The 26,313-nt window shown below is 48.4% G+C and overlaps 1 protein-coding gene across 6 annotated transcripts; it reads left to right on the forward strand.

The window, feature by feature from the left end:
- Positions 1 to 1,393: 1,393 nt before the first annotated feature.
- On the forward strand, positions 1,394 to 24,442 carry ALOX5AP (arachidonate 5-lipoxygenase activating protein). 6 transcript variants are annotated; one of them, XM_070577923.1, is made up of 7 exons: positions 1,435 to 3,579; positions 9,815 to 9,914; positions 15,477 to 15,547; positions 15,674 to 15,751; positions 19,103 to 19,184; positions 19,430 to 19,557; positions 23,976 to 24,442. In XM_070577923.1, exons 1-6 carry the CDS (start codon positions 3,510 to 3,512, stop codon positions 19,521 to 19,523), a joined length of 495 nt encoding a protein of 164 aa, XP_070434024.1. In that variant the 5' UTR covers positions 1,435 to 3,509; the 3' UTR covers positions 19,524 to 19,557; positions 23,976 to 24,442. The 6 variants fall into 6 exon arrangements, with proteins under 6 accessions (XP_070434025.1, XP_070434024.1, XP_070434023.1 ...); XM_070577924.1 differs by lacking the exons at positions 15,674 to 15,751; positions 19,430 to 19,557 and having other exon boundaries at positions 1,394 to 1,597; positions 2,451 to 3,579; XM_070577922.1 differs by lacking the exon at positions 19,430 to 19,557.
- Positions 24,443 to 26,313: the final 1,871 nt, after the last annotated feature.

Consider the following 26,313-nt stretch of genomic DNA (forward strand, 5'->3'; position numbering starts at 1 on the left):
GCACATTTGTCTAAGTAACCTGTCACACACAGAGAAGTGCTGCACGTGCATAAGCACTGAGGGCTCCGAGGGCAGGGGTCTGGGAGGAGAGCCGGTGGGCTCACGGCCTTGAAGCTGTGGGATGGTTCCCGTTAAACTACCTTTACGAATGGTCAGGTGTCTGGGGAATATGGTATCTCCTGTGAAATGTGTATGTTTGCCTTTCTTTTCTTTTAAAAAATCTCTCTTTAGGAGCCGAGAGGTCATTGTTCATTTCACTAGCCTGTGAGGAGACTGCCAAACACAGATGCAGAAGGACCAGGGAGTCCCAAGTTCTGAAAGCTATTCCAAAAGCAGCATTCAGGGTGGTTAAAACCCAGCCTTGGAAGCTAGGCAGGCCTGGGTTAGAATGCTAGTTCTGCTCCTTTCTACAGTGTGTCCTTGGACACGTGGTTTAACCCCTGGAACCTCAGTTTCATCTTTGGGACAATGGGAGCAATAGATTGTCTATTAGAGGGCTGTGTCGAGGAGCAGATGGAAAGCTCTGGCACAGTGCCTGGCACAAGCTAAGTCCCCAGGACACAGCTGCTCAGTGCTTCGGGCCCTGGGCTTGCTCTGGTCTGGGTTTGGCTGGCAGGGCCGACTGCAGGGCTGCAGACCATCTCTTTAGGAACCCGGAATCCAGCGCAGGGCTGCTGCGCTCCCCTCCCCCGCTCCCCTGGCGCCCCTCGTCTTTTTGTTCTGTCTCAGCAGCTCTCTATTGAGATGAATGGCATTTCCAGAGGCTTCACCTCTGATAAGTGTTCCTCTGCAGCCGCAGCCAGAATCTTAATGTGCGCGCTGTAATTTAATGGCCGTCTCGGCTGACTATTAAAACGCTCTTCCCGGGTGAAGTGGACTCGCTCCACCGGCACGTGCGCCCCACCCTGGCGGGGCGACTGCGGGGAGCTCCGATGTGGGCGTCCCACCACCGGAGGAGGGGCGCAGTTGCCGAACCTCCTACCGGTGCCTTCCGGTCCTTCTAAAGGGGAAATGGCTGGGCATTTCCCCTCCTCCCCTCCCGCGTTTGTCGGGCTCCTGGAGGTTTGGGAAACGAGCAAGAGAGGCTGCCCCTTCCTGGTTTCCTGCGCTGCGAGGAGCTGGCAAGATCTCCAAAGGCGCGGTGGGCTGACCCTGTTGGATTCTTTTGATGCTGTTTTCTGTGTGCCCACAGATTGTGGCAGATACTTTCATACTGTAAACATAAACACCTGAACAGGAAGGAGATTAGGAAAAGCCTTAAAGACGTTAGGCTGTAGGACAGAGAAACTTCTTTAAAAATTGGACATTTTAACCTGGGATTATAAACAGCCAGCTTTGGTGGTTCCCAGTCAGGAAACCACACCACCCATCTGTCTGTCAGCTGTCCTGCTGTGGTCGCTGAGTGCTGCTGTGATGAGGAAAGCTGTGCCACGAGGATTTCAGCTACCAGCAGGTTCAGCCACGGGGGACAGGTTTTCAGCTGAGCTTCCAGACTAAGACAGACTAGAAAGAAGGACCTGGGCACCGACTTCTGAAAAAATTGGCCATGAAAACCCTGTGAACAGCAGCGGAGCACTGTCTGATACAGAGCCGCGAGGTGAGAGGCGGGAGCAAAAAGACTGGCCAGGGTTCTGCTCTGCTGTTCACAGGGTCGCTAGGAGTTGGAATTGACTTGATGGCACTAACAACAAAAATAAGTAGTGGACTGTCACAGCATGATAGTTGATATACCCAGCACTCTTGGCACCCCCAATCTTTCTTCTGGGAACCGTCTTCCTCAACCATATGAGAACTGTGGAAACTGCCAGGTTCTGTCATTTTCCTGCCGTCTGATTGTCCTAGAAATGGATATATGACCAGCCTGGACCAATGAGATTGTCCTAAAAGTTTATCGGGAGAAGTCAGTCCTTTACAGGTGACAGGAGCTGTGAGATGTAAAACTCCAGAATTGGAGGTGGCGTATTTTGCACTGTGTGGAGAAAAGTGGTCTGCAGAGAGTTCAAAGCTCATAAGTAAGAGAAAGTTGAGAAAGAGAGACTGAGAGCGAGAACTCCATCTGAGGGCTACATTTGAGGGAGAGAGAGAAAACCGCCTAGCTCCCGGGCCCAACCTCATCTTTGCTCTTTTCAACTTCTAGTTGTTCAGTTCCTTGGTTTCTTTGAGCCGATAAATTTCCCTTTCTGCCCAAGCGAGTCCTAGCTAAGTTTCTATTGTCTGCAGCTGGAGTACCTTTTAAGGTGACTGGCCTTCACTTCTGATGCATTGTTACTAAGATATCATGAGTATTAGAAGGGCTGTTTATGGATGCCAGACTCCTTGTCTACTGGGACCTAAGTGTTCCTGTCACTTACCAAACTTGTCCCCACAAATGAGATCTCATTAAGGTGAATACACAAATCTTGCTGATGCTGAGCCCTTAACCAATCTTGTCGTAACTCCACACTTTGCAGAGTGCTCCAGGGACTAAGAGAGTATCAAGAGTGTCGTGACCGGCCTGGACTGCCTTTGTTTCCGGCCTCTGCAAATCCAAGCTCCTCCATGGACCGATTTCTAAGCTGAACCGAGGACACTCGAGCTGGCCTCTGCCCCTCCTCTAAGATGTGAGGCTGGCTGTCTTCTCTGCATGCTGTCCTCTCCCACACTGAGATGCAGCTCCCCACTGCCACGAAATATAGTGGCCAACATTTTCTTTCAGAGTGAGATTTTGAGAAAAGCTCCTCTTACCACTGCCAAAGAGTTGTTCGTTTGGGATGAGGATGGCAAGAATCTTGTGTTTTCTATGTAACTTCCAAGGTGTTGCATTTACACGGAGAAAGCTGTCCTGTAGGATGCCAGGAGACCACCTACCCGCCTGGACCCCCAGCAGGTCCACTCCGACACCTTCTCTCTCCTCTTATGATGCTGAGAAGATTCCAGGGAAGGTTTCTCAACGAAGACCTCAGAGAATTGGCTGCGGTGTTTAACCAGCCATCCTGTTTGGAAGTTTTCCTTCGGGGTCATCTGCAGCTCCATTTCTGCCCCTTATCTAAATTCTTTGGTTTAGTTTTAATTCTCTTGTTGCCTTTTTCCTGTAGAAATGGAGCCAACAGCTTTCGCCCCTCATCATCATTCGTTCATTCATTCATCCAGGCTTTATTATCAGGCTGCTGCTCTGGACTCTGCCACGTGTAAAGTATTCATTTTTTTCCCCGGAAATTCAAGGAAAGAAAGATAGTACTCAGATACAGATCTTTTTGGTGCTCTACAAATAAAAAACAAGCTTAATTTTTTCTTCCTTTCCTGTTCCTGTTCCTAGCCCTGCTTCTCCTGGCAGGTTGTGCTGAAGGACCTTTGGTGGCTAGTTAAAAAAAAAAAGAAGAAGAAGGCGCACTGTGTAATTGTGCTGGGACCTTCGGAAATTCTAATGAAGAAAGAGAGAGTGCAGGCCCTCACTTCCCCTTCCTGCACAGTGCAGGCCTGGGGTGGCACGGAGCTGGAGCAGTCCTCACTGCGGGGAGCCTGGAGCGAACATGGATCAAGAAACCGTGGGCAATGTTGTCCTGCTGGCCATCGTCACCCTCATTAGCGTGATCCAGAATGGTAAGGGAAGCCCCTCACTCGGGGGGGAACACAGGGCAGATTTTATTTGCTGGTTGTTTGTAATTCAGGCTTACACAGTTCTCTGTGTGTGTATGCGTGCTCGCACGCACTTTTGCCTTATCTGTATGTGTTTCTTTTTATTTGACTGTCTAGGGTGTGTGCACTTCTGCATGAGTTTGGAATTTTCCCTCTCCTGGCCTTTCTTTCACTTGCGTGGTGATGACTAATTACCTTTGCAGAGCCAGGGCAGCAACCTGGAGGCTTTCCAGAGGCCCTCACTGAGGTGTCTGCAATCAGCATCTTTATTAATTATTGTGGCCAGAGATGGGGCGGAAGGCAAGAAGCCTTGGCAGGGAAGTGAGATCTATGTTCACTCAGACACTGGGCTTTACTGAGGGCAGCTGGGCTGACTTGAGTGCCACTGTGGTGACCTGTCACAGGGAGGCTGGAAAAAAAAGTGAATTTGGGGAGTTTGAGGGGGAAATCACCTTATCATTATTTTACCTCTGTATTGCTTTTTTTCTTTTGAATAAACATGTTCTTTGTAATACTTTCTTTTTTCTCTAGCACTGTATGCTTTTTGAAGCATTTTTCATATGCTTTATATACTTACATAAAGAGAGAGAGAGGGAAAATCTTCTTTGGGATTTGCATTTCCGTTAACCCAGCTGTCACTAAAAAAACCAAGCAAGGTAGCCACACCTAAAAAAAGCAGGACTGTGTAAAGTTCCTTAAAGTTCTGAGTTAGGACTGCCACAGACTCTTTTTATGTGTGTGTGTGAGGAAGATTGGCCTTGAGCTAACATCTTTGCCAATCCTCCTGTATTTTATGTGGGATGCTGCCACAGTATGTCTTGACAAACGGTGCTAGGTCCAAGGCCAGGATCTGAACCTTCGAACCCTGGGCCACTGGAGCAGAACACATGAACTTGACCACTATGCCACTGAGCCGGCCCCCACAGACTCTTTTTATAAGTCTCTCCAGTGGCTTTATATTTTGCAGTTTATTAAGACAGAGGAAAAAGGAGAGTAATTACTAAGGGCAGCTCTGGAACTTAATGGTAATAACTGAATATTTACACACTGTCACACTTTGGAAATTTGAGTATTTAATCAATTTGGAATATTCTGAATATTTTCCCCCAACTTGAAGGTGGACAGAGGCTGCTGGTTGGCTTCCCCTTGGCCTCCTCGTTCCAGAGAGGCCCAACTTTGCATACTTTGAGTAGGTTTCGTATATGGAACAACACTTCGCAGCTTGCTGACCCCAACATTTTCATACTGTATCACACACAATAGAATTGCGGCTCGGAGAGGGAACAAATGGATTCTTTGGGCTGCCATGTCCTCAAGCCACCGCTATTTTATGCAGGCACCAGGCCTGGGCTCCCTTGATGTTGTAAATTGGCAAGGGGTTCATTCATTCAACCTGCATATCCCTGCAGGGACCCCTCTCCGGGCCAGGCAGTGTCCCGGGCACATGGGGATACAGCAGTGACCAGGACAGCTATGGTCCAGGCCTCCCAGGAAAGGAAGGGGTAGTGGGAAAAGATGGGCAGGCGACGTCAGCAAGAAGCCTGCAACGACCCCTCGGTCCCTGTGGGGGTGGGCAATGATGGTTCAGCTCTGTGTAGGGCCTCCCTTCTGGCCCTCTCCTTGTACCCATCAATATAGCTGACCAGTGTCAGTAGACGGGACCCCAGTGCCCTCTCACCCACCTGTGCCGATGGGGCGAGCTCAGCTGGGAGGTTTGAGTTCTCCCTCTCTGATCAGAGCTGAGGGGGAAGCTGCAGGGTCTTGAAGTGGGAACAGTCTCTTCATCTCTCCCAGCTGAGACGCACCAGGGCCTGGCTCTGCTCTGTGGAGCGGGTGCTGGGCTTTTCCGCAGTGGCATAGCAAGCCCTGAGCGGACTTGAGGTGGATGGTGAGATTTCTAATTATTTTCAGCAGATGGGATTAAGTCTTAGTCTTTGGTGCGAGGTGGGGAGGAGAGATTATAGATGGGCAAATGTCTGAGTGTTACTAGCCACAATCGAAAGGCCTTGCCTTTTGCCAGGCCATTTCAGATAGATAATGACAGAACACAGCCGCCTCGCTAACGGTTCCACAAACTGATGGGATGGAGGTTTGCCGGTGGGGACAGACAAGCATGGACCAGCGCGGAACTACTGTTTTGGGCTGGAGACTTCTTCATGCTGGGTAGACAGATGCCTGGGGTGCATATTTAGCGGTGTCGACAGCATGGCCCCCACATCACAGCCTCTGTCCCTCCCCAGACCTCCATGAGCAGCTAGGACAACATGTGGGCAGAGTGACTTTACTCAGTGCTGTCCCCTGGTGCTTCGAGAAGGGACAGGCTGCTGCCCTTTTGAAGCTACAGAAGGAGCCCTTGCATACCCCCTCAGGGGCTCAGGATAAGCTGTGCTCCCCTCTGAGGCAGAGACCAGGCCTCCCGTGCGATACTGAGGTCACCATGTGAGGGCTTTTTGTTTGTAACAGTCAAATGTGTCCATGTAGAGGAACAAGAAAAATTCAAATTACTTAGGCGATAACATCGCTGCTTGTTTTCACCATGAGTTTTTAGGCCAACACAAAGGTCCAAATGTTATGTCCAGAGCCTCTCTTTGCAATGCTAATTAACCTGAGTGTTGAAACCATGGATCTACCTTATAGGGTTCAGAATATATGCAAAAACGGTGCTTTTCTCCCCCTATCCCCCAAAGAGCATTCCAAACCTTTCCTGTTAGTTTTAAGAAATATTTGCATGTTGTTGCCAGGCACTGCACGCTTTCTCTTTGTCCCAAGACAAGGCGGAGCAGTCCGCACGTGTCCGTGCGGGTCTGGGGCTCTGTGCTCTCAGTATACTGTGCGAGCCTGCTTCCCCTGGAGAGGCCAGGGCCCCGCCCGCCTCGGGAACTTCCCCCTCTGCCTCTCAAACATTCTTTAGTCAACAAGATCTTTGAAATTGTGGCCGTCTCCCAGCTTGGTCCAGCAGAAGGCAGATTTGGAAATGCAGAACAAGGTTAAAATACATGGTTCCAGGAAACCTGGACCAGAACTGCCAACGCCTGGTTTCTCAGGGGGTGTAGATAGATGCATCTCATTTAGTCTTTGCACCCTATGAACTATATACTATTAATCCTATTTTACAGATAGGCAAAGTGGGGCTTAGAGAGGCTAGACCATTGGTTGAAGGTCCTAGAGCCAGTAGTGGTGAAACTGGCATTCAAACCTACTCTAAAGAGTAGGCGCTTACACTACATATATCACCTCAGATTCATTCAAGCGCTCACTACCCAAGTCGTTCTTTCCTGTACTGAGCTGAGATCTGCTCCCCTGTAACTTCTACCCAGCGGTCCTGTTTCTGTTCTCTGGAAAACCTTAGACTATGCCTGCTGCTTCTATTGTACAAAGTCAGCTGTAACATCCCTTCTTCAGGCATCTCATTTCTCAAACGACTTGGTTTCCAGAGTCCCCAGTCTTGGGTTCCCCCTGTCCATCTTGCCGTGTTCTTTCTAAGACGCAGGTAGGTGTTTTCTGTGCAGGGAAACTGTTCCTGAGATCCAGGCACCAATTCTATTAAAATAATCTAAGTATGAGTTATTCTTTAGAGGACTTGTATCACACTCCTGGCTCATAGTAACTTTGTGGTTAACTGAAATCTCAAGATCTTTTTGTGTGATCCTGAGAAAGTTATTTAACTTCTCTGACCCTCAGCTTCCTCAGCTGAGGAGTGGAGCTGTCAGTGACTTCCGTGTGAGGTGGATGAAGGTCTTGCGTGAGACCACACGGGTGACGCAGCCAGCAGCGCCCAGCACGTGGTGCATTCTCGTCTGTGGTAGATTCTGCAGGATGCATAGTGACAGTTTGCAGCCTTCTCTCTCTGTGTCTGTCTCTGGTTGGACCTGATGTCAGCAGCTAGCCGTGATGAGTGTGTTAGTCGTCTTTGCACGCATAGTGTCTGTAACACAGTCGAGGATAACAAGAGGTTGGGCTGTGAGTGGGGGGTGAGGAGTGCACAAGGGTAGCCCAACTCTTTCAAGTTTCGCTTAGAAGGAAGGAGAGGTGGAGCTGAGTAGAACACCGAGTAGGATGGGACTGAAGGAGGCTTGTTCTTGTTTGGTTTTAAGGGTAGGAAAGATCTGAGTGTATTTCTAGGGTACAGAGAAGGAGGAGAAAAAGACTGTCGGGTCAGGAAATGGGGAAAATACTGATGAAACAGAGAGCTGAAGAGAGTGGCAGGAACGGAGTCAGGGTCACAGGTAGAGGCCAACCTTTGGAAAAGAGGAAGGAGTTTGTGTTTCTGAGCAGGGAGAGGAAGAAGAAAGGCAGACTCAGAGAAGTACCGCCAAGCTGTGCTGCTGGTTGCAGAAATAACCTTTGACTTACTTAACATGCTCCCTGTTTACATGTTCAGAGGCAAGGGACATCACCTTGGGTTCTGGAAAGACAATGATCAGAGTTTTCTGTTATATTCTGTGGTAAGAAGAGACATTCAGAACGGACAGATGTGTGCTTAAATTCGGGGTAGCCGATGGAGCGAGCGGCGAGCTTCGATGTGACAGTGAGAGCAGAAAAACATCCTCAGGCCCACCTGGGTTTCAATCCCCAGCTTCACTGCTCCAACGGAGTGACTCAGAGAGGTTATTTTACATCACTGAGCCGCTGTGTCCCTGTCTGTAAGGTGGGGACAGTGCTGCTCTCTTCACTCTTGGGTTGGTGGCAGGCCCTATAAGAGAATGTGTGTTGAGTGCCTCCCGAAGTGACTGGAGGGTGGTAGACCCACTCATACAAGCCAGCCCTACAGCCGTGCCCCAGATGGGCACGCTTCTCCGAAAGGAAGGTACTTTTGCAAAAAAGAAAACCATGAGAGGCTTTTACTCATTTACACAATTGATAAGGCATCTTTTCACGTCTTTCTGAGGAGGCTAATATGAAGTTGATAAAAAGGGACCTTGTGAGTGGATCCCTGAAAATCACACTTTTCCCTTTTTCCCTCTTGAAACAGGAGTAAAGGAGTAAAATAGAAAGACCCTCATTCTCCACCCTCACTGTCCAAGCCATAGACAAACCCACCGGGTTCCGTCTCCTTGGTGTCTCTGACACCCCACAGCCCACAGCCTTCACCCTAATCAGCTCCCTCCTATCTTTTCCCTCTGCCCTGGGTCTCACCCCTCTAAACACTCACCACACTGAAGACAGAGTGGCTTTCTGATGATGCCATTCCTCAGCTTACGGCTGTCTATAACTCCTTGTTGCTCTCAAGATGGAAATAAATTCTGAATTTCTTAACATGGCTCTCAAGGTCACTGTCACGCTGCTAAACCCAGAGGGCACTTCTCAACCATCTTCAAGCCTTGGTTCCCTTGTTGTCTTCTCATTGAGGCTCACTGTGTCCCTCCCATCAAGCACTTCCAACAGCCTCTTATGCTCCACTTTCCCTTTTGTCCATAACTTGGCACTGTGTAATTTTAATTTATGTATTTTGTTTACTGTGTATGGTCTGTCTCCTCTTCTACCCTCGCCAGAACATAAGCTCCTCAGGCCAAGGCTCTTGGTGTGTTTTGTTCTTGGATGCAAGCTAAGTGTCTGGCACATGGCAAGTGGAAATAGATAAATGTCATTGAAAGAACAATTCACCACCTACCTCTTTGGCCTTGTTTGTAATTCTACAGGGTTCTACTCCCCCTTCTGCCCCCACCCACCCTGTAAGCTGGACATACTGAACTGCAGACAGTTCTTGCGCCTGGACTTTTGCGTATTCCATTCCACGAAAGTGAAGTCGTCTCCTCTGTTGTCCCCTGCCCCCTCCATGTGCTTGGCTAATTCCTACTTGCTCTTCAGAATAAGATATCACTTCTTCTAGGAATCCTTCTGTGACCAACACACTATTTCAGTTGCTTCCTTTGACCCTTGATAGCACTGTGTTCTCACCCAATCTCATCTTGGCAAGAATCACTGTAGTGTAATTTCTGATCTACTTGTTTGTCTACTTCCTTCAACTGTAAGATCTGAGAAAATGGGGACTATGTCTTGCTCACCATTGCATCACCAACACCAAATGCAGTAATTAGTAGGAAATAGCTGCTAAATAAACTTTTGACGTTTGATGGAGTACATTTAAGGCTGTTTGGAGGTCAAGTCAAGGAAACATTTAACATTCTAGTAAATGACAGGATAACAGGCTCATGAACACGCCCGTTGTAACCCAAATCCAAACGTTTCCGTCTGGCAGGGTTCTTCGCCCACAAGGTGGAACACGAAAGCAAGACTCAGAATGGGCGGAGCTTCCAGAGGACGGGAACACTTGCCTTTGAGCGGGTCTACACTGCCAAGTGAGTCCAAACCCTGACGCTGCTGGCTAACAGAGTGAGGGCATGGGCACAGGGGCCTCCCTGCTGGAGTGATGACCATCCTCAAGGCCACCTGTCCGTCTGGATAACCTCCAGAATACCAGGGGGTGGGGTTCTCTGGGAAGGTTGAACTTCACCTGGGAGGGCTTGTGGACACCCTTTATCATCTTAGTAAGAGCTAGTGTTACAAGAAAGGAAGTGAGGATATGGGAGGTGAGGGGAGGTAAGATCACCACAGCTCCCCCTGCTCCCGAAAGCCTCTGAACCGGTCCTTCAGTCATGGAATTGACCAATTTCCTGCGGGGTTCGCCCAGAGGTACCACCATGAAACCAGCATTACTCATCTGCTGGCTTCAGGAGCCACAAGGAGGACGTGCTGGCAGCAGCCTTCAACTCACTGCCCCTTCGCGTTCCTCTTGGTGAAAGACTGGAGGCGACGCCAGTAGGTTTCATAACACCGGGTCTCCTTGAGCAACCAGAACAAGAACGGAAAGAATGGGGAAATTATGCAACTGCGTCCCCCCTCTCATTCCTTACTTTTGAATAAAAACGCTGTTTGAAAGTACCTGAACAGCTTGTGAAGGAGATGGATGCTATTTGGGATGCAAATTCGAATGGATGTTAATCAAACACTCGTTTTTCCTCTATGCAGAATGCATTTAAATAGAGTGTTCATGCCAGTGGCCTGTCTGCCGGCTTCCCTGTGCCTGTGGCTAGAGGCCTGTCAGAAAGGTGGGCTTCAGCTGTGAGCTAGGGAGGGAGCTGGCCTTCGGTCTCTGCTCAGCGGTGTGCCCAGAGATCCTTTCAAAGGGAGAGTCACGGCCACATAAGAGCAGTACTTTTAGAACGGCAAGGACAGGACAAGCAGACTCAGGGATGAGGACTCACACTGCAGGGTCGGGGCTCTGTGCCCTGCTGGCTCTGTGGGAGCAGCTGAGAGGAAGGGGCCACGCTCAGGGGTACCATTGGCTTCCTGTAAGTTGAACTGACTTCAAGGGATCTCGACTGGACAGGGCTTCATCACCCTCACCACCATGCTTTGTCTTCAGTCCTTTTCCTCGTCTAGGTAGTTTTTATTTTTTCAATGAGGTGTGGGTATGGGGAAGATGTCTCCATTGCCACTTTTCGTCATCGGCCCCTTTTGTCCCGCAGCTTCTAAACTGCTGCATACTTGGTCCGAACAACTCTCGGATGCATTGCAGGATCATCACAGGCTAATTTCCTGGTCTCCTTACCCTCTCTGGGACCGTTGCCTTTTGGGCTCAGTGCTTCAGGCTGCCCTTGGGTCCTCACGGCCCCCAGGGCGCCCCATGCAGACCCCTTTCTCTAGAGCCCACCCCGCCTGCTCTGGGTCCCGCTCCCTTATGCCGAGCGCTCCTGTGCAGGGTTATTCCGGCAGTCTGATTTCAAGGAATCCTTTCCTGAACTACCCACAGGGAGATTTCTATTTTAACATTTGAGCCTTCAGTGTATGAGTTCTCAGAATCAACTGAAGAAGTTTAAAGATGTGATTTAAGGTATTTTAGATCCATTTAAAGGAGGGTAGAGAAAGTGGGAAAGACACATGGGCTTGTCTTTCCTATGAGAGGAAGAGCATGTAAGGTGCTATCAACCTCTGGTGACATCTGAGGGGAACATACGAGAGCTCTCTGGAGACCCACCTGTGTGCAAGAGGTGCAAGAAGGCATCTTTGATTAGGGCAACATCAACACCTCTCTGAAAATGGAATCCAAAGAAAACATTAATACTCTTCTACCAATTTGGAAAGAGAAGCTTATTCCCCCCAGATCACCGCCTTCTCACCAGTTCCACCTTGTTCTTAGGAACTCCCCAGCTTGTCCATTTTGGAGAAGTTGGGCAGGGCGGCCGTGCGGTGGAATTTCACTGTCCCTGCGAGAAGTTAGGTTTCCATTTTGCCAGCAATGAAGAGGAAACAGAGCAGGCCAGGCCGTCTAGTTTCTGCCATTTCTCCCACGGGTGAACTGGCTGGCTTCTATGAAGCCGCCGTGCCTGACCTGGCCCCCCCGCAGCCTCCGGATTGCAGAAGCGCCGTTTGGTGGCGGTTGCGCTGCATCACTTGGAAGGGTGGTTTGGAAGGTCTGCAATGCTGTGGGGTTCCTGAGGTAAGAAGGAGCTACAGCAGAGTGGTGGGTGATTGGTGCTACCCAGAGGTCCCCACCCCCCCCCCCCGGGTGCTGCAGCCCGGCTCCCAAAACCCACATGTCTTTCCCACCTAACCCCCATGAGAGAGGAAGGAGAAGAATGAGGGGAGGAGAGTGAGTTGTGGAGAGGTAGGAACTAGGTGGGGGGAGAGGAGAATTTTCTGTAAGATAAGGTTGTCCCGACGCTGCTGTGGTTCTGTTACAAAGACCACTTCCTTCCTGACGCAGCCTATGGGGCTGCAGATGCCCCTGTGGCAGGTGGTAAAGGGGCTGCTCAGATCAAGGCGGCAGCTCAGTGCACGCTGCCCAAAGCCAGAGGCCCCAGTCTGGTTGCCTCTGCCAGGAAGCTGCTGGGGGTCGGGGGGATGGGCACAGTGTTCATCTAGTAGAAGTAGGTCCCCAGCAATAGCTTCACCAGGGGCCTCCGAAAGCACCAAAGAGGGGTGCAAGATGAGCTGTGGAGGGGCAAGAAGAAAAGAACATGTATTTAATCTTGCTGTCTAAAGAATAAGAAATTAAGCTTTACTTGTTTTTAATATACAGGTCAAGAGTTGTGTGTGTAGATAATATATACATAGACATACCTGTCATGGGGTTGCGTAATCAAAACTCTTGGTTGATAGGGTGTGGGATCATAAATGTTTAGAGACTGTGGCCATAAAGGAAAACTAGCATAAAGGATAAATGACGCTGGTGGATTGAAAAGCCTGATGCAGATTTTTCAGCATAAATTATGACTGTTGACTGAAACAGACAATTCAAGATATTGGGGGTGGTTGATAAACAGACATCCCAGCCAGGTGTGGCCATCAGCTGAGACTTGGGCTTGGTTAATGGTCTGCCCCACCCCCCATCTCCCACTAGGGCAGAGCTGAGTCAGGGTTTGAGAGATAAAAGGGATCTCGACCTCGACTCTCTGTTCATGTGTATAAAACGCAGTTCAAAGCCCCGTTCCCAGCTGGTGAGCATGGCTAGAGCAGTCAAAGTTTGACTTTTGGAGAAAAATCCTGGTTAGCTGACCCAAGATTCTTCCCCATGAGTGCAGGTAAATGCAGGTTACAGAGTGATGGGTCTCTGGAGATGTGTAATTTTCTCAAATGTGTCCTGTAGATTGCAAGTTCGTGGGCTGTTAACAAGTGTCACAGGGAAGAACAAATTCTGTACAGCAAGACTTGAGAACCTTTAATCTACCAAGGGACACTGTCATTCTTGGTTCTCCAAGAAGGGAAAGTCTTGTTTAACTAAAGATCCCTCCACTTTTTTTTTGCAGAGCATATCAAGGGCTTAGTGTTTCACAAAATGCATTTTGGGAAACGCCACCCTGATGTCCCTTCTCCCCTGCACCTCTCAGAATCCATTCTGGACTCAGTTCCAAGTAGCAGGGACTTGTCAAATTATTTGAAAGTGATAGAGCTACATTGATTCTATTGATTAGTATTGACACTATTGCTATTATTACTGATATTTACTTATTTTAAATAAACCCAAACTAACTAATGAAACATTAATTTAAGTGCCTCTATATCTTATTCGCAAAGGTGGAGAAAGCAAAAATAGCAACGAGTCCTTTTCTCCATAAAAATGTTGATAGCGTGGTGCATCAAAGTAGGGTAGCACAGGGATTTGTTGCGAGACCTGGGGAGTAGCTCATAGTCAGACCTCAAGGAATGAGAACCAAAATGGGTTTATCGGTTTTGTTTTACAGAAAAAATGACACAAAACTCCCCATAAAAGAAAATTTGGAATAATAATAATTTGTCAGGACACTGGTTAACATTTGTAAATATACTGTCGATATGTGGCCTTATACAGTACATCAGACCCTCGACTCTTAGAGCTTAAGTGGATCTTAGTTGTTAATGATCAGTCTCTTAGTTTTACAGGTAAGGAAACTAAATCCAGAGAGATTGTTTTGCCAACGACAAATAGCTGGTTAAGGTCAGGTCTCAGGGGTGAAGTCCTGGTCCTGTACCCTTTCCCTTCTTCTATTGCATTTCCCCAAATCCTTGCATGCCTCCATGTTTCATGTTGTTTCTCCATGGATGTGCTTATTGCTTGTCCTGATCTAGACTGATAACTCCTCAAGAGGACACTCGCTATTTAGTTTAGTATAGTCGAAGAAGTAACAGACCTGGTTTTAGAGTTAGACTGACCAGCGTGTGAATCCCGGCTTTCTACTCCAAAGCTGGGTGACCCTGGCAAAGTTATTCAACTTCTCCAAACCTCAGTTTCTTGTTTGAGACATGAGAGTAATTGTGGTAGGCAGACTAATGACCCCTGCAAAGATGTTCACATCCGAGTCCCCGGAACCCAAGAATAGATTATGCTTCATGGCAAGGGGGAATTGAGGTTGCTAACCAGTTGACTTTAAGATGAAGAGATTATCCTGGATTATCTGGCTAGAAACCAATGTAACCACAAGGGTCATTTAAATGTGGAAGAAGGAGGCAGAAGAGTTGGTGTCAAAGCGATTCAATATATGAAAGACTTGATTGGCCATTACTGGCTTTGAGGTTGGAAGTGGGTCACGAGCCGAGGAATGCAGGTGATCTCTAGAAGTTGGGAAAGGCAAGAAAATGGATTCTTCCCTGGTGTCTGCAGAAGGAATGAAGGCATGCTGACACCTTGATGTTAACCCAACGAGACCCATTTCAGACTTCGAACTCCAGATAACAAATTTGTCTTGTTTTAACGACTGAGTCTGTGGCTACTTGTTACAGCAGCCACAGGAAACTCACACAGCCACCATGTGCACCCTCAAGACCGCAGTGAGTTTCAAGGAGACGAAAGAGTACCACAGCAGCATGGGGCCAGGCGTAGACTGAGAACCCCTCCACCACACGCAGCCATGACTACTAGCAAGATAACTTTCGGAGTATCAGCTTTTCTAAATCAACCCTGCTTTCTTTACTGCTTGGATCTCACTCTTCCTTCCTCAGCCTGGTCTGCGTGTCTGAGCTGACCTGTGTGTCTGACACAGAGGTTTCCTTCGTTGAGCTCTTCCCCCCTGCCACCCCTACCCGGGCTGCCACCACAACCCTGGTGTCTGCGTTGCTTGCTTTTCAATTCCAAGAGGCACTCTGGCACAGCCAGGAGCAGGAACCTTGCTAGAGCAAATCCATCAGGAAAGCAAGTCTCCGACAGGCTTCACAGAGGAAAAGAGTAAATGGATTCTGAACGTGTGTTGGCTGTGCACCACTGTCTGTTTCTGACGTGGCGGCTGGCTGCCACATCTTACAGGGTGGATGTAAGTGGAGTTATGAATGAGGTTCATGCTCCATGTGCCATGGTGATTATCAGCTTGGGGTTTCAGGTATTTTTCAGACTACATTGTGGTAACATGTCTTCTGATTTTTCTTCTCCTTATTTATTTATTCTGTAGCCAAAACTGTGTAGACGCGTACCCCACTTTCCTTGTCATGCTCTGGAGCGCCGGGCTACTCTGCAGCCAAGGTAACTCAGCCTTCTCTTTGTGTGTTTCTTTCTGAAACATGCATCCTGAGGAGGGAGGTTCTACTCTGCAGCCAAGGTAACTCAGCCTTCTCTTTGTGTGTTTCTTTCTGAAACATGCATCCTGAGGAGGGAGGTTCGAGCGCAGGCTTTTTGTTGAAAAGACTTTGCCTGACCTCCAGCTCGGATCCGGGAAGCTCCGGAGAGGTGAGAATCCCGGGGAGGTCGCGTTTCAGGCACGCTTTGTGCCCGCGCAGAGCGGGTGCGATAATGCATTGCTAATGCTTGCTCCCCGGCGGCTGGTTGAGGGCGGCTGCACTGACAGGGTGGTTTAAAGCTAAATGTGACTCAGAATCCTTAAGCAGTGTTAGCTCAGATACAAGGGCATTATAAATGAGAGTGCCTGAGGGATCTATTCTGGGACTACTGTCACTTGGCTCTTCTGCTAATAAGCTTCTGGCGTGACAGTCCTCCTCTGAGCTGTGTCCGCAGAGCCACAGGCTGGTCTCCAGGTCTGAGGGTTATCAGCAACCCACAGTCTTGACTTGAGCAAGTTGATTCCCAGAGTTGATTAAAACGTAAATGGAAACCAGAATCATTTTTTTTGGTCCCCTTTGGAGATTGGCACTATGTCTGGTGGAGACCTGGCATGACCTGGCCAGCTTCCACACTGAGATCCAGCAGGGCGCGTAAGAAAAGGCCACCAGTGGCCTCTGATGAACCATTTAATCCCATCATCTTCTCCCACTTTATAAAGCAGGTAGAGTGGATAGTACTCCCCTCTGTTGTCCTTGAGGACACTTCGGTTCAGGGAGGTCAAGTAACGTGTTCAAGGTTGCTCGACGTGAATAACAGAGCCAGGATGAGAGCCCAGGTCTTTTGGGCTACATCCTGTATTTTTCACAAATATCCTTTTACCTTACTCATCTATATAATATATATACATTGTACACCTACTATGTGACAAGCCCTGCGCTTGGATACACAGTGGTAACTAAAAAGAGATGGTGGTGAGCACACAGCAGTTGGCGAGATGAACCACAGAAAACAAGTGAATGGATAAATTCATGCCATGAGTGAGCAGTGCCATGAGGAAAAGAATAAAGTTCAGTGACAGAGAACAGAGGTGAGGGATGGCAGCAGAAACCACCTCAGGGACACCACTCGGCCTCCTTCTGTGCTCCATAAGGCTGTCAGTAAGCTCACTATTTATTTTCCACTTTCTATCCTGAGCTAAATAAGAAACGTGTCTGGCGTTACTTGAAAAATCAAGTCAAACCATGCTCGTGCTAGGAGTTATTCCTTCCATGTCGGAGATGATACTTGATGCAGACGAATCTAGAGTTATTCCAGCTAGATAAACACAAAGGGAGTTTGAAGGTGTTTCAGAAATGTGCATTTCCTGCCCAAACAAGTGTTGTCATTGCCCGGGGACAAACGTTTCGGTAAACCCAGTTTGATAATCCTCATTTCTTAGGAATATCATAGATTGTAGAATGTTTTTGGCTGAAAGGGACCTTGGAGATCATTCTAGCCCCAACCCTTCGCTTTACAGAGCAGGAGCCCAAGCCCTAGACGGCCTAGTGGCTTGCTCACACTTCAGAATTTTAGAGCCCAGATTTGAACCCATGACGCCCCTCCTGGTGTTCCAAGCAGCCCAAGTCCACACGAGAGGCACACACTGTTCCCTGGGTGAGGGCTACAAGCATAGCACGTTCCAGCCCTGATTTCTACTAGCTCGTGTTCAACCTAGTTCTCACTGAAACAGGGACGGGCCGGTAAGTTAGAGCAGAGACACAAACCAGAAAAAACTGTGTCCAAGGTGAATTGTGACGATTTTGTAGACTTTCAGAGAATAGGATGAACCTCACAGCAATGTCTTTTGTGCTTCGCTTTTCTTATCTGCCTCTTGATAGTAGTATTTTGGGAGGCAAGGGCTTGTGGAAAAAATATGGGCCTTAGGGGCCGGCCCCGTGGCCGAGTGGTGAAGTTCTTGTGCTCCACTTCGGTGGCCCAGGGTTTTGTCAGTTCGGATCCTGGGGGTGGACATGCCAGTGCACATTAGGCCACGCTGAGGTGGCGTCGAAGGACCTTCAACTAGGATATACAACTATGTACTGGGGGGCTTCAGGGAAAAGAAAGAAAAAGGAGAAGGTTGGCAACAGATGTTAGCTCCAGTGCCAGTCTTTAAGAAAACAAGACAAAATAAAACATGGGTCTTGGGGACTGACGAGTGGAGGCCATTCTGGGGACACTCATTGCTGGATTAAGTGAGATAATGTGCGTCAAGCCCCTGACACTTGGCATATGTTGGATTAAACCACGTAAAACTGCCAATACTCACAAAAATGGCACTTTCATATGTAGTTCAACCTAAGGATAGAAGTCCAGTAAATGTTATTGTTGATGGTATGGGTGGTGGTGATAACATTTTGAAATCAGACAGACCTGGTTTCAAATTCTCTCTTCCTTGGCCCACCTGTCTGACCTTTATTTATTTATTCATTTAACAAGTATTTTTTGAAAGTGAATATTTTCCAGGCACTGTGCCAGGCACAGAGATGATTACCCAGAGAACACAGCTGTCCTCACGGGTCTTTTGGTCTGGTGGGGGACTTTGGGCAAACACACTTCCTTGGGCCTAATTTCCTCACCTGTCAAATGGTGACAAAAATGTGCTCCTTACCAGATGGCTGGGAGGACAGGAGACCCAAGTTGCCAAAGTGCCTGAGGCAGTACCTGGCGTAGAAAGTGCTCAGTCCACGCAGTTAATTTGGTATTTGAATAATGCCAGGAGGTTATCAAGGCACTTTTATGCCTGTGCCCCTATTTCCCCCGCACAGTAATTCCTGAGAGGCAGGAAAGCTGCAGTCAGTCCTTTGGGACGAAGTTAAGTATTAGCTCAAGGCCGTCGTAGTCCTGGGGGAACAGGGTTCTCTAACTCTCCGCTCCAAGCCTTCAGGGCTCCGTAGGGTTATTTGGGGGCTGCTTGTGGCTGTTCCTCGCAGGGCTATAATCCAGAGGGAATCTCCTTCCCAGAAGCCTTTTCTGAGTGGTAGCAATTGTCCAGAAAAGGTTAAGCATTGCACTGCGTGGGGGCTCACAGGTGAAGGGGATACTTTTAAGAAAACCGGCTTTAGAGCTGGGCTCCGGGTTCAAGTCCCGCTCCCACTCCTCACCCCCACACTCACAGCTGACAGTCTTACACAAGCCCGCTGCCCAATCGAGCCCAAGTTTCCACGGGCTGCCGGGTCTCTGTCTGGAAATAGAAAAGATGATCTGGGTCATGTGGAAGGGGTTCTAATTAGATGATGGATGTGAAACACTTTGTCGACTATACCACAATACAGGTAACATTACCGTTATTCAAGTTCTCAGGTTTCTTCCAGCCCTAGGCTTTCTGCTGCTCTTCACATCAGCCCGGACTGTCAGAACAGGAGGCCTCTGCTCAATTTTGTGACCAACATTAGTTGCATAACGACTGTATGAATGTTGCATTCACTTGGCGTGTTTTGGCGTCTGTGAAACTGACATGGGCATTTTCCTTTCTCCGCTTAGTTCCTGCCGCCTTTGCTGGGCTGATGTACCTGTTCGTGAGGCAGAAGTACTTCGTGGGCTATCTGGGAGAGAGAAGGCAGAGGTAGGCCACTGGGACTGTTTAAGAACCATGGAATGAGTCATGCTTTTTGAGCAGGAAGCGTGATAATTCACAACAATAGACTGCCTAGCATTTAAGGCTCTGGGGGACCACTTGGAGTGGGAGGGTGAAGGTTGAAGGTTGACGAGGCTCCCACATCCTTTTCTCCTTGCACTTTGCAGCTTGCACTCTGAAAATAGAGCTGGGGGACTTCACTAGTTTTCCCATTAAAAAATTCCTCCCCACAGCGTTGGGCCCACAAAGGATGCTTTAACACCCTGCACTGCGCATTCCTTGCAACTCCACACCCTCTACTCCCACCCTTCAGAGTCTGGGGCTTGAATGACTTTCTATGTCGGGCTTCTCCAGGCCTCCGGTGAGTGAAACATTTCATTGTTTGCCCAGAGAAATGAGAACTAAAGCTTGCACCTTGTGATAAGTCCTCTTGAGTAACAGATCTTCTGGGGACCGGCAGAAAGAATGTTGAGAAAACAAGATGCAATAACACGCAATGGATGGAGACTGTGAATAGAGTGACTGTTGCATTGCTTCTACTTGTTGCCAGACAGAAAGCCCCAAAGCAGCAATTATACTTTCATTACACCTGGATTGAGAAATCTGGATTTTAGCAAAATAAATGATACTTACAGAAGAAATGTTCAAGTTATAGTACACCACCAGTTCCTTAGAGATTAGAATTCTTAATGTACCAGAAGGGCTCCGAGAGCTGGGAACAGGTTCCGGGAGGCTGCCGCCCATACGCTGACCCCAGCCTTCCCCACCATTTTTCTTCCTTGTCTAGTTTCACATCCCTCTCTGTCTTTTACAATAGCATCCTCTCTATTGGTTAATGGGCTCTCCATTTAGATAGCATCCTTCAGCAGTGACAAAGGCAGTGACATCCCAGGAGGTTGACGGGTGAAAGCACTGCATCTGGAGAACCTGGGGGCCTGGGAAGCTAAATGACTTATGGTGGTTCAATGGAGGGCTGCGGCCAGGAGAAGAATGACTCTTCTCACAGCAATTCTTCCCCTGTGCTCATCTCTTCTTCACTCCTCTCTGGTGGTGTTCTTATTTATCCTCCAAAACCACAATTCCATTACCTCTCTCATCCTTATCACCACTCTCCTAATGATATTCTTTATTCTCTTTTACCCTGGAAGACCTCTATTCTGCCCTTCCCCGGGGAATTGCCTGTTGTCGAGAGTTGAGGGGGGCGGAGTGTCTGTCCATGAAATAAGGGAGTTCTGTTCCCTTGGGTTGGCTCCCTGTGCAGCCCCGTCTTCCTCCCCCAAAGTCTCAGGGATTCGGCCCAGCCACTGTTCTTCTCTTCATCTGTCACCACTTGCCTGAGATCTCACAATTGCTTTAATTCCAAGACGATCTGCAGGGCATGACAAAGCTTGTCCGTTTATCCACAGGCTCTGTTCATTTTAAAGATAATCACTACTAGAGAATGAACAGAGGTGGCAAAAATAAACAATAGGATATAGACTTAAAATCTTAAAAATATCACATTTCTCTGAACCTCATTGACATGTCAATGGCCTAACCTCTTAAATCCCTCCCTGGGCTCCCCCATGAGATGTAGTAAGAAGTCCCATGAGCCCCTTTACCCACTACCTGTGCTTGTTCCAGATGCTGCTCACCTCTCCTGCATCCACGGCCTTCAGTACTGTTCAGTCGTGGTGCTCTTTCCTGCCGAGACCAAATGCAGCCTCACAATACTTCGCACAGAGTTCTGCGCAGCTGTCCTCCATAGAAATGATACCTGCTAGATGAAATGGCCAATCCTGATCTAGACCAAGACATGGCCCGGGGTAGAGGCGAGCCCAGGGGCTCTGCGGCTAGGTCCAGGGCATTTTCAGCTCTGCCTTTGGAAACTACTTGCTAATACCCTCTTCTGTTGTGAACTCCCCTCTTTTGCGTGTCCCCCCTTTGTCCCTGGGCTGTGTCACAGTTGGATTCTGCCGACGCCTTGGTGCCCTAATGCCCAGGGATCTGCTTTAGTCCTTGGCCTCACCAACTGAGGAAGATACTGCTTGGTGAGATCTTCCCCAGGAATTTCTCCCTTGGGCTCAAGATCATCTTTGCTCCTCCCCAGAAGTTGCTTTAGCCCTGTCCATTCAGAAGTTCCCGGGTCATTTTTGGTCCAGAGGGTAGGTAGCACATCCCTTGATGTATCCCCCCTTCTGAAGCTGGAAAATAGGTTAATAATACCTCTCAGAATGGTTTTGAGAATTAAATGAAGTCACAGATATAAAACGCCTGGTCCCTACAGATGCTTAATAGTTTAATTCTGACCTTCCCTATCCTATTTAGAGAGAACTATGTTCAACTTTTGGAAACAATAAGAGAGAAGTCTTGATTCTCAAAGTCTAATTAGGCCCTGTGTGCACTGTCCAGGTCCCTCGCTCTTCCCTCTGGGCTCTCCCTCCTTTCAGGTTCTCTGTGGCTTTGCCTGAGCCTGGGGCAGGGCCTGTATCCGTGCCCACCGTGCCCACCTCCCAGGGCCATAGCCCATCTCCAAGCTCAAGAGACTTACAGATGCATCTAATGAAGTGCCCAGGCTGGGGCCCCCGTGCACACTTAGCCCTGCACATGTGCTGAGTGACAGGCATGTGCTGAGTTCTTGCCTCCCACGCCCTTTGCACCACCTGGAAAGAGCTAAAGCACCGTAGACCCATCTCCTTTTGGGGCGACGTGCCTTGAGTCCTTTGGAAAATCCTGCCCAAATTCAAGAATACCACTGTTTCCTCAGTAGGCACTGCCATTTCATTCTTCACTGCAGATTTATCTTGAGCACGTTCTGAAACACTTCACAGATCGCTTTTTCTTGTTTCTGTAATGAGCATATGGTGACCTCATTCATGTGATAAATCTGAGCCACCACAATATTTGACTTTTCACAATTTAATTTCTCTGAACCTTCTATTCTCTGACTGAAAAATAGACTCCTTTCTTTTCACTTCCTTACCAGCATTAGCAGGTAACTCTCTGTATGAGTCTGTAGGGCCACCATAACAAAGTGCCACACGCTGGTGGGCTTAAACAACAGACATTTATTGTCTCAGTTCTGGAGGCTGGAAGTTCAAGAGCAAGGTGCCCGCAGCCTTAGTTCCTTCTGAGGCCTCCCTCCTTGGTTCGTAGGTGGCCGTCTTCTCCCTGTGTCTTCACACGGTCTTCCCTCTGTGCGTCATCTGTGTCCAAACCTTCTCTTCCTATAGGAACAACAGTCATATTGAGAAGGGTCCACCCTAGTGACCTCATTTTACCTTATTACTTCTTTAAAGACCCCATCTCCAAATACAGTCACATTCAGAGGGACTGAGGTTGAGAGCTTCAACATATGAATTGGAGGGGACACAGTTCAGCCCGTAACACTCTCTTTGGGGACCACCTTTTTTTTCCCCCACTAAAGAGAGAGAATGTCTCACTTCATGAGCATGACTGAGAACAGGAAACTGAGGAGAGAAGGACACGGCTGGCCAAGGAACAGGGGCGGCGTGAGCCAGCAGTGCTTCTCAAACTTTGGTGTGCCCGCGAGTCTTGGAGGGAGCTTGTCAAAATGCAGATTCTGATCCGGTAGATACAGGCAGGCACCTGAGATCCTGCGATACTGACAAGCTCCTAGGGTATGCCCATGCTGCTGGTCCACGGACCACACTTAGAGTAGCAAGGAGGTTGATACTCAACTGCTGAATGACTTCCAAACTCTTGACATGGGAAAATTATGACTTACATTGTGAACCTTTGGGGTCCCTTTCAGAAAGATAAAATTTCTAACGTTAAACCTGTGGATGCCAGATTCTGCTCTCCCTGATTTTGACAAGAGATAGGCTCAGCAGCGTTAACTCACCTGTTTAGTGGAACTGGTTATTCTTGAGCAATCCTGATTGTCAAAGCATCCTCCTGCTGGGCTCTTTACTGACAGCCTTAACGAGTCATTTGACTGGACTTTCCAAACATGTGAGTGCCGCACACACAGACCCAGCCACCACAGTCACAGAAGGATTCTGCGGAGTAGGAAGGAAGCCAGGGTAGCCACCAAGCACAATTAGGTGGTCACAGATCACTGGGGACATGCCTCCTGACCACAGCTGATGACCTGCCGAAGCAGCTTAAGATTTAGAGCCCTTGAGAGGATATGAGTGTGCTAACAAGTCTCTGTCCCTCCGTTCACTTAAAATGTATGGGCCTGTCCTCCAGTGCTGGGGCCCGGCTCTCGTTAGACTGAGCGCGAGTTATTCTCAGGCAGCCCCAGGAGACAGATTGAGCCCCCAAAGGCCAAAGCACCTTTTAGATTCCACCACCCTTGTTGGCTCATGTAAACCATCACTTCTCTCATAGAGGCACTTAAAGTCCTGCGTTATACACACAGCTGCCAACACGGCTCTTACAGAGGCTCCTGGAGAGGAGCAGCCGCGGACAGGGTCTTAATGAGTTGATGGGGTTCCTAACCCCCAGTCCGAATGCCCGATGACCAACAGAAGGGGCCACCTTCACGCCATCAAGGAGCAGAGTTCAGCAGGAAGTCAGGAGCACACGGAGAAGCCGCACAGCACAGCCCTAACGAGGACGGGCTCTGAGGCCCGGCTCTTTTAGCTTGGTGTTGAAATATGTTCAATGACTAATAATAGCCAAGACACTTCCATCCTTCATATGAAGTAAATGGAGCTTTCTTGAGTTAGAGAGCTATAATTTAAACCCCATGTCTCTCAAAGTGATAACATTTTTTGTTAAATTGGTGTCATTTGTGCTGCTTCTACAGTTTTCTCCTTCCTTCTTTTCTAGCACACCCGGCTACATATTTGGGAAACGCATCATACTGTTCCTGTTCCTCATGTCCCTTGCTGGAATATTCAACTATTATCTCATCCTCTTTTTCGGAAGTGACTTTGAAAACTACATAAAGACGATAACCACCACCATCTCCCCTCTACTTCTCATTCCCTAACTCTCTGCTGAATACAGGGTTGGTGCTCTCATCTAATCAATACCTAAATCATCATAACTCAACTCCTACGGCTCCTCTTTAGATTGCTGTAAATCTAATGACCATCTGGGCTTCGCGTCTTGAGTTAACCTTGCTTTTCCTGGAAGAAAGTAACTTTGTGTCAGCGATACCCTTTAAAAATGGCACTGGCCTCAGATTTGTTATTCAGATCCATTCTGTGTGTTTCTTGACTTACCCTGCTTTCTGAAGATATTTTGTGACCAGATTTATGTTTTCCTAAAATAAAATGCAGAGATGCGTTTTAGGCCGGTGGTTGAGTTTTTTGTGGGTCTATTGCTACGGTTGAATGACTAGTTTGTTTCCTCAACCGAAATGATGATAGTAAACAGTACAGCATCCTTACACAGCACACACACACACATACACCCGGAAGGGTATTCACCAAAATGTTAACTGTGATTATCTCTGGGAGAAGAGATTTGGGGTGAGTTTTATTTTATTGTTTGTATTTTCATGTATTATTTGAAATGTTTTAGTGAGCAAATAAACAGCACTAAACAGCTGAAGCGTTGCCCTTTCCAGAAAGCCTTTCCTAACTCCAGACAGGTCTAGTGTTGCCCTCTGACCTCCCAGCCCACCCTCCGCACGTCTCAGCCACAGAAAATCCATATGACAGTGGAAAGATATTTATTAGTATGTGTTGCCCTTCCTATGAAATCATCAGCTCTTGAATCTCCCTGATGCCCTATTTATTTTGCTTTTCCTGTTCCAAGCTCAGCGACGGCACATAACAGGTACCCAATGACTCAAACTATTGGAGAACTAAACGAACATCCTCTAAGGTGATGTATTGTAGGGGGCAGTAGGTGTGAGTTTTATAAGATTAAGATGTGTTTTTCTTCCAACTGTTTTCATGAGATAAATAGATTGTGGAGAAATGCAAAGCAAAAACAAAATGCTATCCTTCCCATGAACAGACTTCCTTAAGAATCTTTGGTTGACTGTGCACACCTCTACACACCCCACTGAGGATTAGGTTGGGATCTTTATGTGCTAACATCATGCCCAGTACTGATCATATAACTCAGTTTAAAGTGTGCTGTAACTCAGTGTCAGAGCCCAGGATAATGCCAGGCCCATCATAGGTGCCCCCAAATATTGGTTGAACAAGTGAATAAAAGAATGAATGAGTTCATGAACTGCTGGCTGGCAGTATTTAATCAAATATGCATGCTGAGCCATTTCCCAAGCTGTAGACAGATTCGTAGTGGTCCAGCCACTGGCATACCTGGTGTCCCTTGGCACAAAGAGCACAGTTTGGAAGACAGCTAGGTGTGGTCAAGAGTTCAGGACATTGACAGAGAGGCCAGCTCCTACAGGGGAGTCAACTGATCAGGACCGAGCTCTCAATTGAAGTGACCAGCAAGAGATGAGTCTCCTGACCCCTGGCTGAGTCTCATAATGGTCACAATCCTCAGAAGGATGAGGGGAATCTAAAGGTCAGATCTTCCCCAGCTCTCTCTGAGTTACCTGCCTGAGTAGCAGAGCGAATGGAAACATGGAGTCTGGCCTGTGTGCTGTCTGGATCAATATACTTTATGTGTGATACTCAAGGCAGGCAGATCTCTCAATGCAGGGGAAAAGCCCCCGCCTGGACATGGATCCCTAGGCCTGTCTGATGGTCCAGGCTGAAGCCCCACCTGGTCTTTCACTGCCAGACCCCATCAGCAAGAGCTGCTTCTGCTCTTAGCTCTCTGTGGTGAGCAGGGCTTGTATCCTGGCCGGACGTTTCTTTTCTTCTCGCTGATAGGAAAGGTCACAGCAAGCTGCAGGATGGAAGTGACCCCTGGGCCTGCCTCAGCTTGCTCCTGGTTTGGAGGGTGGCAGGGTGACCAACCATGCCATTTTGCGTGGGACGAGAGGTTTTGTGGGAGGTGGGGCTTTCAGGTTTAAAATTGAGACAGTCCTGGGAAAACCAAGATGAATTGGTAACCCTAAGGGTGGGCTAGGCCAGAATAGGCTCGGTGGAGCCTGGGGACACCTTAGCTCCCAGAGCTGACCATGGGACCCCCAGAGTGCAGGGAGGGAAACGTGAGGGCCCAGGAGGGGCTCTGCCGGTTGTGGCTGGGTGGAGCGGGCATGACTGAGGGCCCTTGGGGGCTGAGACATGGGGAG

This window comes from Equus przewalskii, chromosome 16, assembly GCF_037783145.1.
Source record: "Equus przewalskii isolate Varuska chromosome 16, EquPr2, whole genome shotgun sequence".
Lineage (NCBI taxonomy): Eukaryota > Metazoa > Chordata > Mammalia > Perissodactyla > Equidae > Equus > Equus przewalskii.

What these genes read in the sequence shown, in the direction of transcription:
- ALOX5AP (XM_070577922.1), top strand. Translation starts at nt 3,510, where the DNA reads ATGGATCAAGAAACCGTGGGCAATGTTGTCCTGCTGGCCATCGTCACC. An exon ending in GAGCGGGTCTACACTGCCAA is followed by an intron (nt 9,915 to 15,476) that starts GTGAGTCCAAAC and finishes TTTATTCTGTAG; the next exon opens with CCAAAACTGTGTAGACGCGT. An exon ending in ATCCGGGAAGCTCCGGAGAG is followed by an intron (nt 15,752 to 19,102) that starts GTGAGAATCCCG and finishes TTCTCCGCTTAG; the next exon opens with TTCCTGCCGCCTTTGCTGGG.